This window comes from Lycium ferocissimum, chromosome 5 (assembly GCF_029784015.1).
Source record: "Lycium ferocissimum isolate CSIRO_LF1 chromosome 5, AGI_CSIRO_Lferr_CH_V1, whole genome shotgun sequence".
Classification (NCBI taxonomy): Eukaryota; Viridiplantae; Streptophyta; class Magnoliopsida; order Solanales; family Solanaceae; genus Lycium; species Lycium ferocissimum.
In genome coordinates, this window is record NC_081346.1 from 18048534 (window position 1) to 18063743 (window position 15210).

Here is a 15210-nt window from a genome sequence, read left to right on the forward strand (position 1 = left end):
AGCTTTTATTATCCATCTTTAACAATTTGGATTGATTTAGTAGAAGAAATTAAAAGAACACTATTATTGAACTTGAAAATAACTTGTAGAAAAAGATAAAGTGAATCTACAAATTTTTGAAGGTTTACGTTAAATTTAACCATTGAAAATTCTTGAAATTTTGTATTAGAATATGGTAATCGATGTGCCACGCTTAGCTTCAATACCATCATAGAATCTAGAAAATTCTTGATTCAAAATTAATTTTGCACCTTTAGCTAACATCTAATTTAGACAGGTTATAGTATGTTTCTCGTCAATCTTTACTCCTGTTTTCAAAATTATTTTACCCTCAAATAATTTTCATCCAAAATAACTCAATCCGTTCAATTTTTTTTTTTTTGAGAAAAATAATATGGATAATTTTTCCAAAAAAAATATAAAAATAATTCCCGTATTATTTTTATTTTAAAAAAAAAAAAAATTAATCGAACCTATAAAAAATTATTTGAGGTAAAATAATTTTTGATGAGACAAATAGTTTCCGATGGCAGATAATCGACCCCCCTGGTATGATAATCCCGCCAAAGATAATGCTATGTGTATTTTACTAACTATTTTTCAAAGTTCAGTGTAATTTTGGCCCTTTTCCGTTTTAGAAATTCATTGCTACTATTAAATTAGACACAATTTCCCCCCCCCCCCCCCCCCCCCCCCCCCCCCGCCCCCCAAAAAAAAAAAAAATGCTCTAAAAGAGAAGAGAGTTCGGACAAGAAAGTTCGATGTGAGCTTTAGCCATTGGATCACATCCATCCATCATAAACAGTAAACTTGTTCGTTCTTCGAATGACGTCATTGGAGATTCATCCCTTCCGGCTAATGAAGATACTATTCCAGTCTTTTCAGTGGATCCTTCCCTAAGAATAGAAAAAACTAGATAAGAACAAATCCCAAAATGGAAAAACCAAATTATTATTTTTACCAATGATGAATTTTGCGTCATGAAATCAATCGAGGAACTAAGGATGTTTCCAATACCTCTAACTCCCATCGAAAGAATGTTTCTGTACCTATTAATTTTGCACCTTCTAACATCTCGAATTTAGACTTAAGATTTTCTCTTCTTCGAGAGCACTCCCCTCGTTCTTTTTATTATCCTAAATTATACATATCATTCAAGTACTACCTCAAACCAAACGGCCCAATAAAAGAACTAAAGCTTCCAAATCAAATGGTCCAAAGCACATGCACAAGCACAAGCACAAGCACAAGCACAGCCACCAAAGATGACTCTGTCTTGGTCTCGTGGAATATAAAGCACCCGACTAGTCAATCTTTCCTTCTAGCGAACTACCGGTCAACATGACATGCTTTCTAGGAAATCAAACATAAACACGACAACACGTTCTCCAATTCCAGTTCATTACCAAACCCATAAAACACAAACACACACACACACACACACACACACACACAGATAACTTCACTTCCATTTTCCCCTCACTAAACATGGAAAATTCAAGTCAAGAATCACATCTCCGATCTGAAAACTCAGTCACATATGACTCCTCTTACCCTATCTACGCTATGGCTTTTTCCTCTTTTACCCCTTCACTCCCTAACCGCCATCATCGCATTGCTGTCGGTAGCTTTAAGGAAGAATTCAACAACCGTGTCGATATTCTTTCTTTTAATGAAGATGCCTTAACCCTTAAACCTGTTCCTAATCTCTCTTTTGATCACCCTTATCCACCTACTAAACTCATGTTTCATCCTAATCCAACTGCTTCCCTTAAGTCTAATGACATTCTTGCTTCTTCAGGTGATTACTTACGTCTTTGGGAAGTTAAAGAAGCTTCTATTGAACCCCTTTTTACTCTTAATAATAGTAAAACTAGTGAATACTGTGCCCCTTTAACTTCTTTTGATTGGAATGAAGTTGAGCCTAGAAGAATTGGTACTTCTAGTATTGATACTACTTGTACTATTTGGGATGTTGAAAAAGGGGTTGTTGAAACTCAATTGATTGCTCATGATAAAGAGGTTTATGATATAGCTTGGGGTGAAGCTGGGGTTTTTGCTTCTGTTTCTGCTGATGGATCGGTTAGGATTTTCGATTTGAGAGATAAAGAACATTCGACGATTATTTATGAGTCCCCACAACCTGATACTCCGTTGTTGAGGTTAGCTTGGAATAAGCAGGATTTGAGATACATGGCTACTATATTGATGGATAGCAACAAGATTGTGATATTAGATATTAGGTCACCAGCAATGCCTGTGGCGGAGTTGGAAAGGCATCAGGCGAGTGTGAATGCGATCGCGTGGGCTCCACAGAGTTGTAGACATATTAGTTCTGCTGGGGATGACGGGCAGGCGCTTATTTGGGAGTTGCCTACTGTTGCAGGGCCTAACGGGATTGATCCTATGTCGATGTATTCTGCTGGAGCTGAGATTAATCAACTTCAGTGGTCTGCTGCGACACGTGATTGGATTGCCATTGCGTTTTCTAACAAGTTGCAGATGCTTAAAGTATAAGGTTATTGGATAATTGAATTTTTCGTGTATGATAACTGTTGATGTTACTAGTAATGATTGTTGTTTCGTGGAGGAAAGGGGTTAAAGCTTGGATGTTAATGTGCAACTTTTTTTGGACTGCTTGAAGGTGTTATATACTTAGATAGTTTCAACTTATTGTGTGTGGTAAAAGAACAAAAAAGGAAAAACTGATTCAGTAATTGTGAGATCCTGCTGATTCTTGCTTGTGGTAGATGATATATTAATGTGTTATTGAATGTAGGATGCCTGTTTATGTGGTTTCACCTTTTATGTGGTTTCACCTTTTATGTAGTTCCTGATTCTTATGACGTATAGAAATAAAAGTTTTTCCGTAAGATAACTACTACTACGTTGGAGCTTGGATGTTATTGTGTGTCCTTTTTTGGACTGCATGACGGTGATAGACATTTAGATAGTTTCAACTTATTGTGTGTGGCAAAAGAAGGAAACATGAAATGCTGATTCAGTAATTCTGAGATCCTGCTGATTCTTGCTTGTGGTAGATAATGTATTAATGAGTTATTGAATGTAGGACTCCTGTTATGTGGTTTCACTTATTGATGTAGTTCCTGATTATTTTGACTCAAAAAAAAAATGTAGTTCCTGATTCTTATGACGTATAGAAACAAAATTTGTATTGCATCTTCTTGGTGCGTATCTATGACACACATTACTTCATCAAAAAAAAAAAAAAAAAGAAACAAAATTTGTATTGTATCTGTTTAGTTAGGGAAATTAACCTATATTGTGATGCAAAGTGTGAAATTTAACTCACAGAAACTAGAAGCACACTTGAACTAGCTACTAGTTAAATGTGACTTTTTAACCAATTGTTGGATCGTCAGACATTTTTAACCTTTACTTATGCTCTAGAGAATTCTGTTTAAAATGGCTTTGGGTGACATTTTCTTATTAAGTTATATGGCTTTGAATGACATTAATGACAGATGTGCTTCAACATTATGAATAGCTACCAACCGCTAACTTTTTTTTTCCTTTTAGCGAACTACCGGTCAGCATGACGTATTTTCTAGGAGTCAAATGTAAGCTTAACAATACGTTTTCCAATTCCAACTCATAACACACACATAATCTCACTTCCATTTTCCCCAATTCATCCAACTAAATATGGAAAATTCAAGTCAAGAATCGCACCTCCGATCTGAAAACTCCGTCACATATGACTCCTCCTACCCCATCTATGCCATGGCCTTTTCCTCCTTCACTTCTCCCCTCCCCAACTACTGCTCTCCCATTGCCATTGGCAGCTTTATCGAAGAATTCAACAACCGTGTCGACATTCTCTCCTTCGATGAAGATACCCTAACCCTTAAGCCCATTACAAATCTCTCTTTCGATCACCCTTATCCGCCTACGAAACTCATGTTCCATCCCAATCCTTCTGCTTCCCTCAAGTCCAATGACATTCTTGCCTCTTCCAGTGACTACCTCCGTCTCTGGGATGTTCATGAAACTTCTGTCGAACCCCTTTTCACTCTCAACAACAGTAAAACTAGTGAATGCTGTGCCCCTTTGACGTCTTTTGATTGGAATGAAGTTGAGCCCAGAAGAATTGGTACTTCCAGTATTGATACTACTTGTACCATCTGGGATGTTGAAAAAGGGGTTGTCGAAACTCAACTGAAAGCCCATGACAAAGAGGTATATGACATAGCTTGGGGTGAGGCTGGGGTGTTTGCCTCGGTTTCTGCTGATGGGTCAGTTAGGATTTTCGATTTGAGGGATAATGAACATTTGACGATTATTTATGAGTCCCCACAACCGGACACTCCGTTGTTGAGGTTGGCTTGGAACAAGCAGGATTTGAGATACATGGCTACCATATATAGCCACAAGATTGTGATTTTAGATATTAGGTCTCCAGCAATGCCTGTGGCAGAGTTGGAAAGGCATCAAGCGAGTGTGAACGCTATTGCATGGGCTCCACAGAGTTCTAGAAATATTTGTTCGGCTGGGGATGATGGGCAGGCACTCGTTTGGGAGTTGCCTACTGTTGCGGGGCCAAATGGGATTGATCCCATGTCAATGTACTATGCTGGAGCTGAGATTAATCAACTTCAGTGGTCTGCTGCACAACGTGATTGGATTGCCATTGCGTTTTCTAACAAGTTGCAGATGCTTAAAGTATAAGGTTACTGGACAGTTTCCAAAAAAAAAAAAAAAAAAGGGCATAAGGTTATTGGATGATTGAATTTTTCCTTTATGATAACTATTGCTATTACTAGTATGTCTGTTGCTTCGTGGAGGAAACGGGTTAGAGCTTGGATGTTGTTGTGCAGCCTTTTTGGACTGCTTGAAAGTGTTAGCTATAACTTATTGTGTGTGGCAAAAGAGCAAAAAAGGAAAAGCTGATTCAGTAATTCTGAGATCCTGCTGATTCTTGCTTGTGGTAGAGTATATTAATGAGTTATTGAATGAAGGATGCCTGTTTATGTGGTTTCACTTTTTATGTAGTTCCTGATTCTTATGACGTATAGAAACAAAATTTGTATTGTATCTGTTGAGTTAGGGAATTAACCTATATTGTGATGCAAGATTTGAAATTTAACTCACATTAAACGACTTTGTTTCAAAAGAAAATAAAAAAATTTAACTCACAGAAAGTAGAAGCACACTTGAACTAGCTACTAGTTAATGTGACTTTTTAACCAATTGTTGGATAATCAAGACATTTTTAGCCTTTACTCATGCTCTAGAGTATTCTGTTTAAAATGGCTTTGGGTGACATTTCCTTATTTAAGTAATATGGTCTTGAATGATATTAATGACAAATATGCTTCAACATTATGATAGAAGAACAAAGTCAGTACATACTTTGAAACATGATGTCATCATTGGTTTTCGGAGACCCTTGACTTTGTATATTTGTGTGGATCAATGGCAACCTATTGGTGCCGAATTTAACATGCTTTAGATTTTAACCCTCAACTTATTTTTCTGTTTATAGTTATTCTAGGACAATTTGCCTATTTGATGGTTGTATAGCTAGTCAACTTCAAAGGAACTGGCGGGGCTTTCTTCTGGTGCTGCAAATGGTGAATAGTGGAATTAGACCAGTATTAGAGGGCTGAAGATATGCATGGTTGATGGCAGTTTTGTGTGGATAGAACTATGAAAGGAGTCAGAGGTTGTTCGCTGATGTCATATCTGTTTGTAGCATCGAGTTACCTTTGGGGGCTATGATTATCTAAGTTACTCGAACTAGGGTGCGGGTGTCCGATACGGGTGCGGATCTAGAGGTCGGATCCTTCATGATCTAAATTCTAAGATTCGGGGATACGGATCCAGGTATGGATATTGGTGCTGGGATTCGGCTAAAAATAATTAAAATATCTAAAAATAGAATTATAAAACCTAAATTATGAGATATTATGTGAAAAACATGAGGAGAAAATATTGACCAAGAGGAGAATCCCGGAAGGAGATAAAAGGAAAAGGAGTGACAAAGAAATTTCAATATACAAGGTATTCCATTTTCTTCAAGTCCATCTCATCTTTTGTTTGGATTATAAAAATCATTGGATCTGTCCGCAATTGCTCCGTTGATTTTGGTCAAAGTACCCAAAAGCGGTTGACCAGATCGGGTACGGATCCCACACCCACACCCACACCCACACCCATACCCATGTTGTGTCGACACGGGTGCGGCACCGAAAGTGAAGAGTCCGAATAACTTAGATGATTATGACTGGCATCACATATTGAGTTACCAGCTTTGGAGACCCGAGAATGTGATTTGTCCAATTATTGAATCAAGAAATAGATTTTAGGCACTTACTGGTGAGAAAATAAATTAAGATTTTGAATAAATAAAGGTTTAAAAACTCTAGGAATCACTTATAAAAGTCCATAGGCTTCAAATTGAAGGCTTGAAGCACGTTCATGATTAATTTGTTTGCTGAACTTATTCAAATGAAGTTTTATGGACTGCATGAAAATTAGTAGCGAAACTGTTTTCTTTATTTGTTGCTGGGTTGCTGCTAGCTCGTGAAGTAATAATGTTATCCTGGAGTACTTTGAGTGACAAGATATCATTTGACTTGGTCCTGTGAAAAGTGAAAACTATTCGTTAAGTTCCATAGGTCGCCTTTAAACAATTTCATGTGCCCTACATATATTCTGTTCTGAAAAATATATACTTAGTTTCGCGAAACGTTGTCAAACTTTTTGACTTCGTAAAGTGGGACTAGGTATTCTCCTCATAGCTGTTTCCATGGTGCTGTAGAAGTAATTGTCACCATAGTGTAGGTTCTGTGATTGCAGGAAAATCTTGAAATACAGGAGGAAATGTAACTTGTGGAGTTCCCTTGCAATCCTGTAGTCTGGGAGCTATATATTGGATATTAGATTCTGCAGTAGCAGCTCTGACAATCTTATGTAAATGGCAGGAATGAAAATTTCAACTTTGTGTGATGCACTCGTGCATTATATTCCTGGATCATCTTGTTGTTTGAGAGATTGGATTGTTGCTCGCTAAGCTTTGTTTTAATTGTATTTGTTCTACATGGAGTTTCTGTGGATCAAGGGTTAGTTATGTCTTAACATTGGAAAAAGTCTTCTCCTTTTGTAGGTTTCAGCTTTTCATATATTAAAAGAAAATGGATTATAGTTTGTGGGGAGGATATTAGTGAGATAGATGATGATTTATTCTGAGTTTAGAAGGCGCACCTGCAAATCGGTGATGGCTTTGTTAAGAGTTCTCTGTTGGCAATTCAGTTTATTACTTAAAAAGAGTCAGTTCGATTTACCATCTTTCCGAATTGATATCTTTCCTAGTTTCTTTATCAAAACTCAAAGAGGAATTCTAATGTGTAGCTGACAGGCTGTGTTGTATACCATCGTTTTCTTGCACAGATGTGTTATTTGACTTGCTTTGTGCTCTGCTTTTCTGTGATGTTTGTGGGTTTTTTTTGGAAAGAGGTGATTTTCGAAATGAATTTTGAACCAAGGCGAATGTCTCTAACAATTTGAGCATATTCAAGATTTCTCTAATTAAGGAATAGTTGAAACTTGAAAGCAGTTTCGAACTAGTTATCAGAATTACTTGATGGTATTTCCTGTGTCATACTTTTGCCTCCATGGTTGACATTACAATATTAAGAACGCCGTGCAGCTAGAGAAGTGGTGAACTAATACGTCTATAACAAGATGGAAGTTTTATCTTTCTTTTTGTTAAGATTTAAACAGTAACTCCCAAACTTTTAACAATTTATTTAGTCTTCCAAAGTACATTAGAAAGCAAGAACAGAGTCATAAACCTGCTGTTGCAGATGTTTGAAGCTATTTTTCTCTTAGATTTGCAGTGTGGAATTTTGGGGGCTTGATTTTCTGAGGGATTGTACTTTTCACTTTCAGACACCACGTACCACCATTTGGAAAACAAAAACGTTAAGTTCAATACTTTTTTTCCACCTCTTGTAGACTTCAATTTGACAAATAAGTGTAACGGAGATGATAAAAGCAATTTGTTAACTGTCAAATTATTTTCATTGAGATATTAAAATACTCAAGTATTCTTCCTATTTTAAGTTACTTGAAGCTGGTTACATGAATCTTTGATAACCAGTGTGCTTTATATGTGGACTTCTTGCACAGTCAGATGAAATAGAAAAATTGCAAAAAAGTAAAAGGTTCTCTCTGTTTCTTCATTGAACTTACCAAATTCTCTTTTAATCACTGTTTTACTTTCTTTCTTTTTTTGGAAGAATTTGAAGCTGAAAAAGTTGCACTTTAGTTGAAAGAAATATCCAAACACCGAGTTTGTAAAGGAAATTACTGGTCAACTTTGTTCATTTAGCTGTTTTCGCAGTAAAGTTTCTGCTAAAATGTCTCAAACAAACGGTAAAAACGTGTTGATACGTTGTTCTTTGTTAAAATGACGAACATACTCTTAAAATTTTTACTAAAAATTATAAATATAAAAATATTACTGTAAAAGAAAAGGAGGAAGGATGGATATTGTTCTTTCTTAAAATGGAGGAGAAGTTTAAATTTTATTTTAAATATAAAAATCTTTTGAAAAGGAGGAAGGATGGAAAAAGATATTAAGAATAAAATAGTAAAAAAAAACTTGATCAAATTAAAAATGCTTATAAGCTGAAAAATCATAAGTTGGGGATGACCAACTTTTGACTTATGACTGATTTTGGCTTATAAACACTTAATTTATACGCACTTTAAAATATTAGTACCAAATGCATAATAAGTCAAAAAATGCTATAAATCAGTTTAACTAACTTATAAGCTTAGCTAAATAAACAACAACAACACACCCAGTATACTCCCACAAGTGGGGTTTGGGGAGCGTAGGATGTATGCAGACCTTACCCCTACCTTTATGGGGTATAGAGGATATTTTCGAAAGACCCTCGGCTAAAACAAAGGAGACATCAAAATGGCAAGATACAAAATAAATACAGCAAAAGATAGGAATACACATCAATCATAGGAAATTACATGATAATTAAATACTACTACTACAAGCTCCCCCCCCCCCCCCGCCCTTCTTCCAGGGTGTGACAACGCATAACTATCTACTAACGTTCTACACTAATTCTCGAACCTTCATACTCTTCTATCTAAGTTCATCTCCTCAGTTAGCTGGAGCTTTGCCATGTTTTGTCTAATCACCTCCCCCAGTTCTTCCCTGACCTACCTTTACCTTTTCTACCTCTTGTTACGACCAACCTCTCGCACCTCGCCTTCTAAGTGCATCCTCGCACCTCCTCTTCACATGCCCAAATCATCTCAGTCGCGTTTTCCTCATCTTGTCTTCTACTGATGTCACTCCCACCTTGTCCCGAATAACGTCGTCCCTTATCATATCTCTCCGGTTATACCCACACATCCATTTAAGCATCCTTATCTCTGCTACCTTCATTTTCTAAACGTGGGCGTTCTTGACTGGCTCGCCCCATACATCAACATCGGTTTAACCACCACTTTGTAGAACTTACCTTTAAGCCTAGGCGACACATTTTTATTGCACAATACTTCGGAGGCAAGCCTCTACTTCACCCACTCCAATACGATCTGCAACATCATTGTCAATCTCTTCGTCTCCTTGTATTATGGACCCAAGATACTTGAAGCTTCCTTTCTTAGGTATGACTAGTTTCCCGATCTTCACTTCCACCTCCGCCTCCTGCATCACATCACTGAACTTGCACTCTATATACTCTATTTTTGTCCTGCTTAACCTGAAACCTTTAGACTCAAGGGTTTCTCTCCAAACTTCCAGCCTCTCATTAACTCCGCTGCATGTCTCGTCAACCAATACTATGTCATCAGTAAATAACATACACCACATTATCTCCCTTTGAATATGTCGTATCAGTTCGTTCATCACCAAGGTAAGTAAAAAAAGGCTAAGGGATGATCCCTGGTGCAACCCCATCATGACCGAAAAGTGGTCTGAGATCCCTCCCACTGTCCTGACCTGGGTCTCGACTCTCCGTAGATGCCCTTAATAAGGCTTAGCTAAATAGTTTGCCAAAGTTAAAAGTTTCTTTTACAAACTCAAAGGAATTTGAAGTTTACGGATTGCCCTTCAAACGCACTGTTCTTTAAGTTATGCGTAATAAGTTGTGTAGTATTTTTGTCTCACTCGACACAAGTTCTGTAGGAATTAAGTTATGCGTTATAAGTCGAGTAGCATTTTTCAAATTATGTTGAGTGTTGAAGGTTTTGTTGTGTCCGGCATAACTTGTGGGATGTTATGATACATATGTCGAGCAAAATGTAAACTTTGCTGAGTGAAATGTAAACTTGTGCCGTTTTCAGATTATATTGAGTGTTGAAAGTTTTGTTGTGTTCGGCATAACTTGTGTGACGTTATGATACATATGCGGAGCTAAATGTAAGTTTTGACGAGTGAAATCTAAACTTATATCGTGTCAAATGCGTTGAAGGACAAAAAATTAAAACCACAAAATTCAGGGGCCAAAGTTAAAGACCACCCCGAAACGGGGGCATTTGTGCGGTTGACCCTAGGAGTTTTGGCAACCACACGCCACCTAATGAAAGTCGTCCGAAAAGCAAGTCAAACCGAAAAGTTAAATAAGATTTTGGAAGCCAATTAGGAAAAGGAATGTGGAATCTTTGATCCCAATTTCAAAAGAACAATAGATCTCAACCTCTAATTCCATATTCTCCAGACAATTAACCCCTCTTCTCCTCACCTTGTCTTTCATTCTTATCATGGAACCTCACCAATTCTTCTTCTTCCTCATCACACTATCAACTAAAACTACTTGACATGTCTTCTCAGCCACCACCACAACCACCACACTCACAACCTCACCTCCACAAGAAACCAACTTCCTTCCCAGACTTCATCTTCACCGCTTTTTCTGTCTTCATCATCTTCTCTTCTTCTTCCAACAACCCCACTTCTTCTCTTCTCCGTAAATTCACCCCTCTTGTTTCTTTCCCTCTTAACCCTCGTAGATTCCTCAGAATTCCCACTATGTCCAACCCCACTTCGACCAATCTCCGTAACCACTTCCCTAATCCACAATCTTTATCTGATTGGTTAAGGCCACGTATGCCTTCAGATTCTTTTGCTTCTTGGGGCGTTAAGCCTGGAACCAAGAATGTTAATAATCTCTGGCTTGAGTTATCTGAAGGGGAGACTTTGTTAGCTGATGCTATACCTCCTGTTAGAACTGTTGAGGTTATGGTTGTCAGGGTTATTGGAAAAGACAATAAAGTCCTTGTCGAATCGCATCAAGAATTGTCGAATGGCGTTGTAAGGCAACGGTGTAGGCCGTTGTCTGAAAAGATGAAGCCTGGAGAGACAGTTGAAGATGCGGCTTTTCGTGCTGTGAAAGAAGAACTTGGTTCAGTGATTGGTGGGGAATTTGGAGAGAATGGTGTTGTTAAGATTTTGCCTAATTCGTATACGAAGAAGGTGGAAGAAAGGGTTTCAGCGTCATATCCTGGATTGCCTGCTTGCTATGTGTTGCATACTGTTGAGGCTGTAGTGGATGGTTTGCCTGATGAGGAGTTTTGCACGGTAGAAACCGATGAATATGGGGATTCTAGTGGGAGTATGGTCAAAGATGGTGCAGTTTCATGTAAAAAGCATTACTGGAAGTGGGTTGAGGCTGATTCGTTTGATCGTTGATGTGGGAGGTGAGTTTGAGCTCTTGTCCTTCCAAGATTGTATTTTTGACTACTACTACATGGTTCATAATAAAGATGACTTCACAGGACTTGAAGGTTTAATGTCATATACTTTATAGGATTATTTAGATACAGTTACACAGAACGAATTGCGTCATTTAGCTTTCTATTCATGTTAATATCCATCTCAGGGGTATTGAGGATTTAATATTTAATGCATGTATATCTTTCTAACAGTGAGAGCTTCTTGTATTGTCCTGAGAAGAACAGGATGGCATTTGAAATTCAATTAGCATTGTACTTGTGGTGCTTCCAAGTGGAAATAACTTGATAATTAACATCTCACAGTCAATATGTGTGCTTATTATATTTGGGTGAGCCTTGTTTCCTATCACTTGAGATGATTTTGAATGTCTAAAATTTTTTGGTTTAGATCACTTTAGGATTGGAGGTGGATGTTCCCTGTTTGTGCACCTTTTTGTCTTGCCTAATTTGGAATCATTACTAAATTCATGGTTGCTACAAAATGAGCTTCAGGTATTCATAGTGCTAAAGAATATAATGACCTTTTATGTTGAATATACTTTGTCTTGCCATGGAGGGAATGGCTAAGCTTCAAGTAGCTGGGGGATTTTAAACTGGATCTTGCAATTTATGTTAGAGGATTTAACTGCAGAATATCTATTTCAATTTCGGTCACTCAACTTCATCTTTATTAGGAAGTCAAACCAAAACTCAGTACCTGAATGGGACAAGCTTAGGGGTCTATCCCCGACCTACATTGAATTTTTTTTGGGGCTTTACATTGCCTCTTGTTTTACTCTGCCATCATAGCTGCCACAGGAGTTGAAAGTTATAGTAGCAGACTATTCTTTTAGGCTTTGTGTCTGTGTGTGTATACATGGTGGTCATTGGCCAAGGTCTGATGAACAGTAGAGCTGGTGAAAGAGTGCTTTGCTGGTGGGTGTTATGCTGAATTTGTCAGTGCTTCTGCAGGTTTGAGAGCAGCCTATAAAAGAGAGCCGTTAGGGGTCATTTGGTTGGATGTATAAGGAAGACTAATCCCTTACATAAGAATTTTGCAAAGCCAATGTATGTTTTTGTTTGCAACATAATACCTAGTATTAACAATAAAAAATAATACTAATTGGCGTTAGTAGTTTCTTTTGCTTGATAGGACACCATCTTTGGTTTGAATTAGTTGTAAGTTCGTCTTTAAAAAAAAAAAAAAAGTTGCGAGGTTTGCCCATTTCTTAGAGAAATATAGGTATCGGTAACACCATAAAAGAGGAGAAGGCTGGAATTAGGGAGAAAGGAATGGAAAGGAAAAAATCATTGTCATCAGCTTTTTGTGGATTTAGATTTGTGGCTTAATTAGCACAGAGTAGATAATCTTGCGGATCTGTATGAAAGAAATTAGAAACTATTTAGGACTCTTGGCAGGTAGATGTACTACTCATTGCATCTGGTTGATGCCTTAAATGAAACAACTCTTCATAAAAAATTTTAAAAAAGAGAAATTAGAGTTAGTTAAGCTTTCTTAAAGGTAGGAGGGAAATTTCGGAGGAATCAATGAGAGAACATCAATAGGTTTTGCTCCTCTAATTGGCACCAATTTGAGGATTCAGAGTTCTCAAGGCCTCCCATGGCCTTAAAATGTGGTGATCAAAGTTGACAAAGCCCACTCATAAGCGCTCCCAACCAAAAAGGAGAAAAAAATCCTAGTTTTTATAAATTATTGATGAGGTCTTCATTCATGTAATATAATTTCCTTACTCCCTGTGAGGTGACATGCAGAAGAAGGAGAAACATGGCAGACAATTTGATTATAGCCTTAGGGCCCTTGAACCTCACTTTCTTCTGATACTCTCTCTAGGTTCCTGAAATGTTAGGCTGGTTCAGCTTGACAACTTTGCTTCTTTCTAATCTTTTTAGTGGTCTCTCTCTCTCTCTCTCTCTTTTTTTTCTTCTTTTTTTTTTTTTTTTTGGGAAAAGGGGTGGAGTTTGGTGAAAGTGAAGGATGAGTTATCACAGATTATTAATCTACAAGTCCTGATTGTTATGGTGACCTCTTCTCATCTTTCTAACTTGGCTTCTTTTCCATGTCCACAGAGTATTAAGAGCATATGATGTCTCCTACATTAGATAATTATGTGCATCTAAGAGAAATTATAAAGGTCTCAGGATATTTTGCAGTGTCTTAATGTTTAGACTTGATAGTTTGACTCTTTCCCATGGGTTCATGTCCATAAAGTTGGCTTTTGCATCACGGTAAATGAAAAGCTGTCATTCACATAAGATATACTAGTTCATTCAAATGGTTTTATAAAGGTCTTAGGTTATTTCATTCATCACTTTTAGTTTTTGGCTGGATTTTCAATTTCTTTTACAGTGAACACTGAACACATGTAACCCTTCAATTCTCACTCTCCTCGTTTTGTTTCTGCATCTTTAAAATTTAACTTGTGTAGCTAATTTTGGTAAAAGTGTTTGCCGCTGGTCATGTTTGAGTTCAAAAGCTACGAAAATTAGTTTTCCTGCATTGGACAATTCTGAACAGGGATCAATCAAATGAATAGGCAAATGGATTTTGACGAACAGAAGACTGAAAAATAATTCTTAATGGTTTGATAAAGGGAAAACAAGAACTGGAGAACTTGAATATAGAATCCCCGATTTTGTAATTGTAGAGTCCTCTGTAATTCTAATGGTGTGTAATATAGTAATAGTGTCATTATGCTAATGTTGTTTGATAAAGTGCAAACAAGAACTGGAGAACTTGAATATTTTGAAGTTGTAGAGTCCTCTGTTATGCTAATGGAGTGGTCATATAATAGTGTTGTTGTGAGCTATAAACTTAGACTATGGGAATTGTTTGTGTTTTCATTTTTTCCCCTGATAGAAATCACTCCACTTTAGCCATGATGAGTTTCAAACATAGGTATTTATTGATATATTGGATTGGTATAGAATGAGTTACTCTGCAGATGAAAAACCATATATCACGAGTGTGTGAGAGGGTTGTTGTTGCGCATTTCTGTGACATATTTGAAATGCCTGAGTACACAGTGATACAAGTTAATTCTAGGTAATCGAAAATTTGGGTTAAACGGATAACTTATAGGAAACCAAAGCGGTCAGAAGGAGGCAAGTTCATACTTCTGCTGGGTCTTGATTGAGGTATGTACTGCTGGGCAAGTGACAGCCAAGCACTAGAAAGATGTCTCCAGCAAGTTGCAAGAGGCATTGATTATGATTGCCATTTTCTTTTTAGTGGTGGACCAATAAGACCTAATACAGAACTTTGTGGAAATTGTGGCGATGGTTGCCTGATGGTTCACACGAGAAGATCATTTGTTTATTGTGTCTAGGTCATGAAGTGGATTCTGAAGCAACACTTGATGGTTATAGTGCCTTTCCTTCTTTTCCTAGTTTATCTTTTTGAATGATTCCTATGAGAAAAGCTTTCCATATCAATCATATAGGTACAAAAAGTTGTACAGTGCTCTGTTGTTTTAAAGTTTG

The 15210-nt window shown here is 37.3% G+C and overlaps 3 protein-coding genes across 4 annotated transcripts; all 3 read left to right on the plus strand.

Moving 5' to 3' along the window:
- Nucleotides 1-1260: 1260 nt before the first annotated feature.
- Nucleotides 1261-2884, plus strand: LOC132056319 (protein TRANSPARENT TESTA GLABRA 1). Its single transcript, XM_059448457.1, has one exon. The coding sequence runs from the start codon at nucleotides 1489-1491 to the stop codon at nucleotides 2515-2517; it is 1029 nt and encodes a 342-aa protein (XP_059304440.1). The 5' UTR covers nucleotides 1261-1488; the 3' UTR covers nucleotides 2518-2884.
- Nucleotides 2885-3240: 356 nt separating this feature from the next.
- On the plus strand, nucleotides 3241-7421 carry LOC132056320 (protein TRANSPARENT TESTA GLABRA 1-like). 2 transcript variants are annotated; one of them, XM_059448459.1, is made up of 2 exons: nucleotides 3241-4690; nucleotides 6823-7421. In XM_059448459.1, the coding sequence occupies exon 1, from the start codon at nucleotides 3667-3669 to the stop codon at nucleotides 4687-4689; it is 1023 nt and encodes a 340-aa protein (XP_059304442.1). In that variant the 5' UTR covers nucleotides 3241-3666; the 3' UTR covers nucleotide 4690; nucleotides 6823-7421. The 2 variants fall into 2 exon arrangements, with proteins under 2 accessions (XP_059304442.1, XP_059304441.1); XM_059448458.1 differs by having other exon boundaries at nucleotides 7130-7421.
- Nucleotides 7422-10625: 3204 nt separating this feature from the next.
- On the plus strand, nucleotides 10626-11987 carry LOC132056321 (uncharacterized). Its single transcript, XM_059448460.1, has one exon. It carries the CDS (start codon nucleotides 10817-10819, stop codon nucleotides 11684-11686), a length of 870 nt encoding a protein of 289 aa, XP_059304443.1. The 5' UTR covers nucleotides 10626-10816; the 3' UTR covers nucleotides 11687-11987.
- Nucleotides 11988-15210: the final 3223 nt, after the last annotated feature.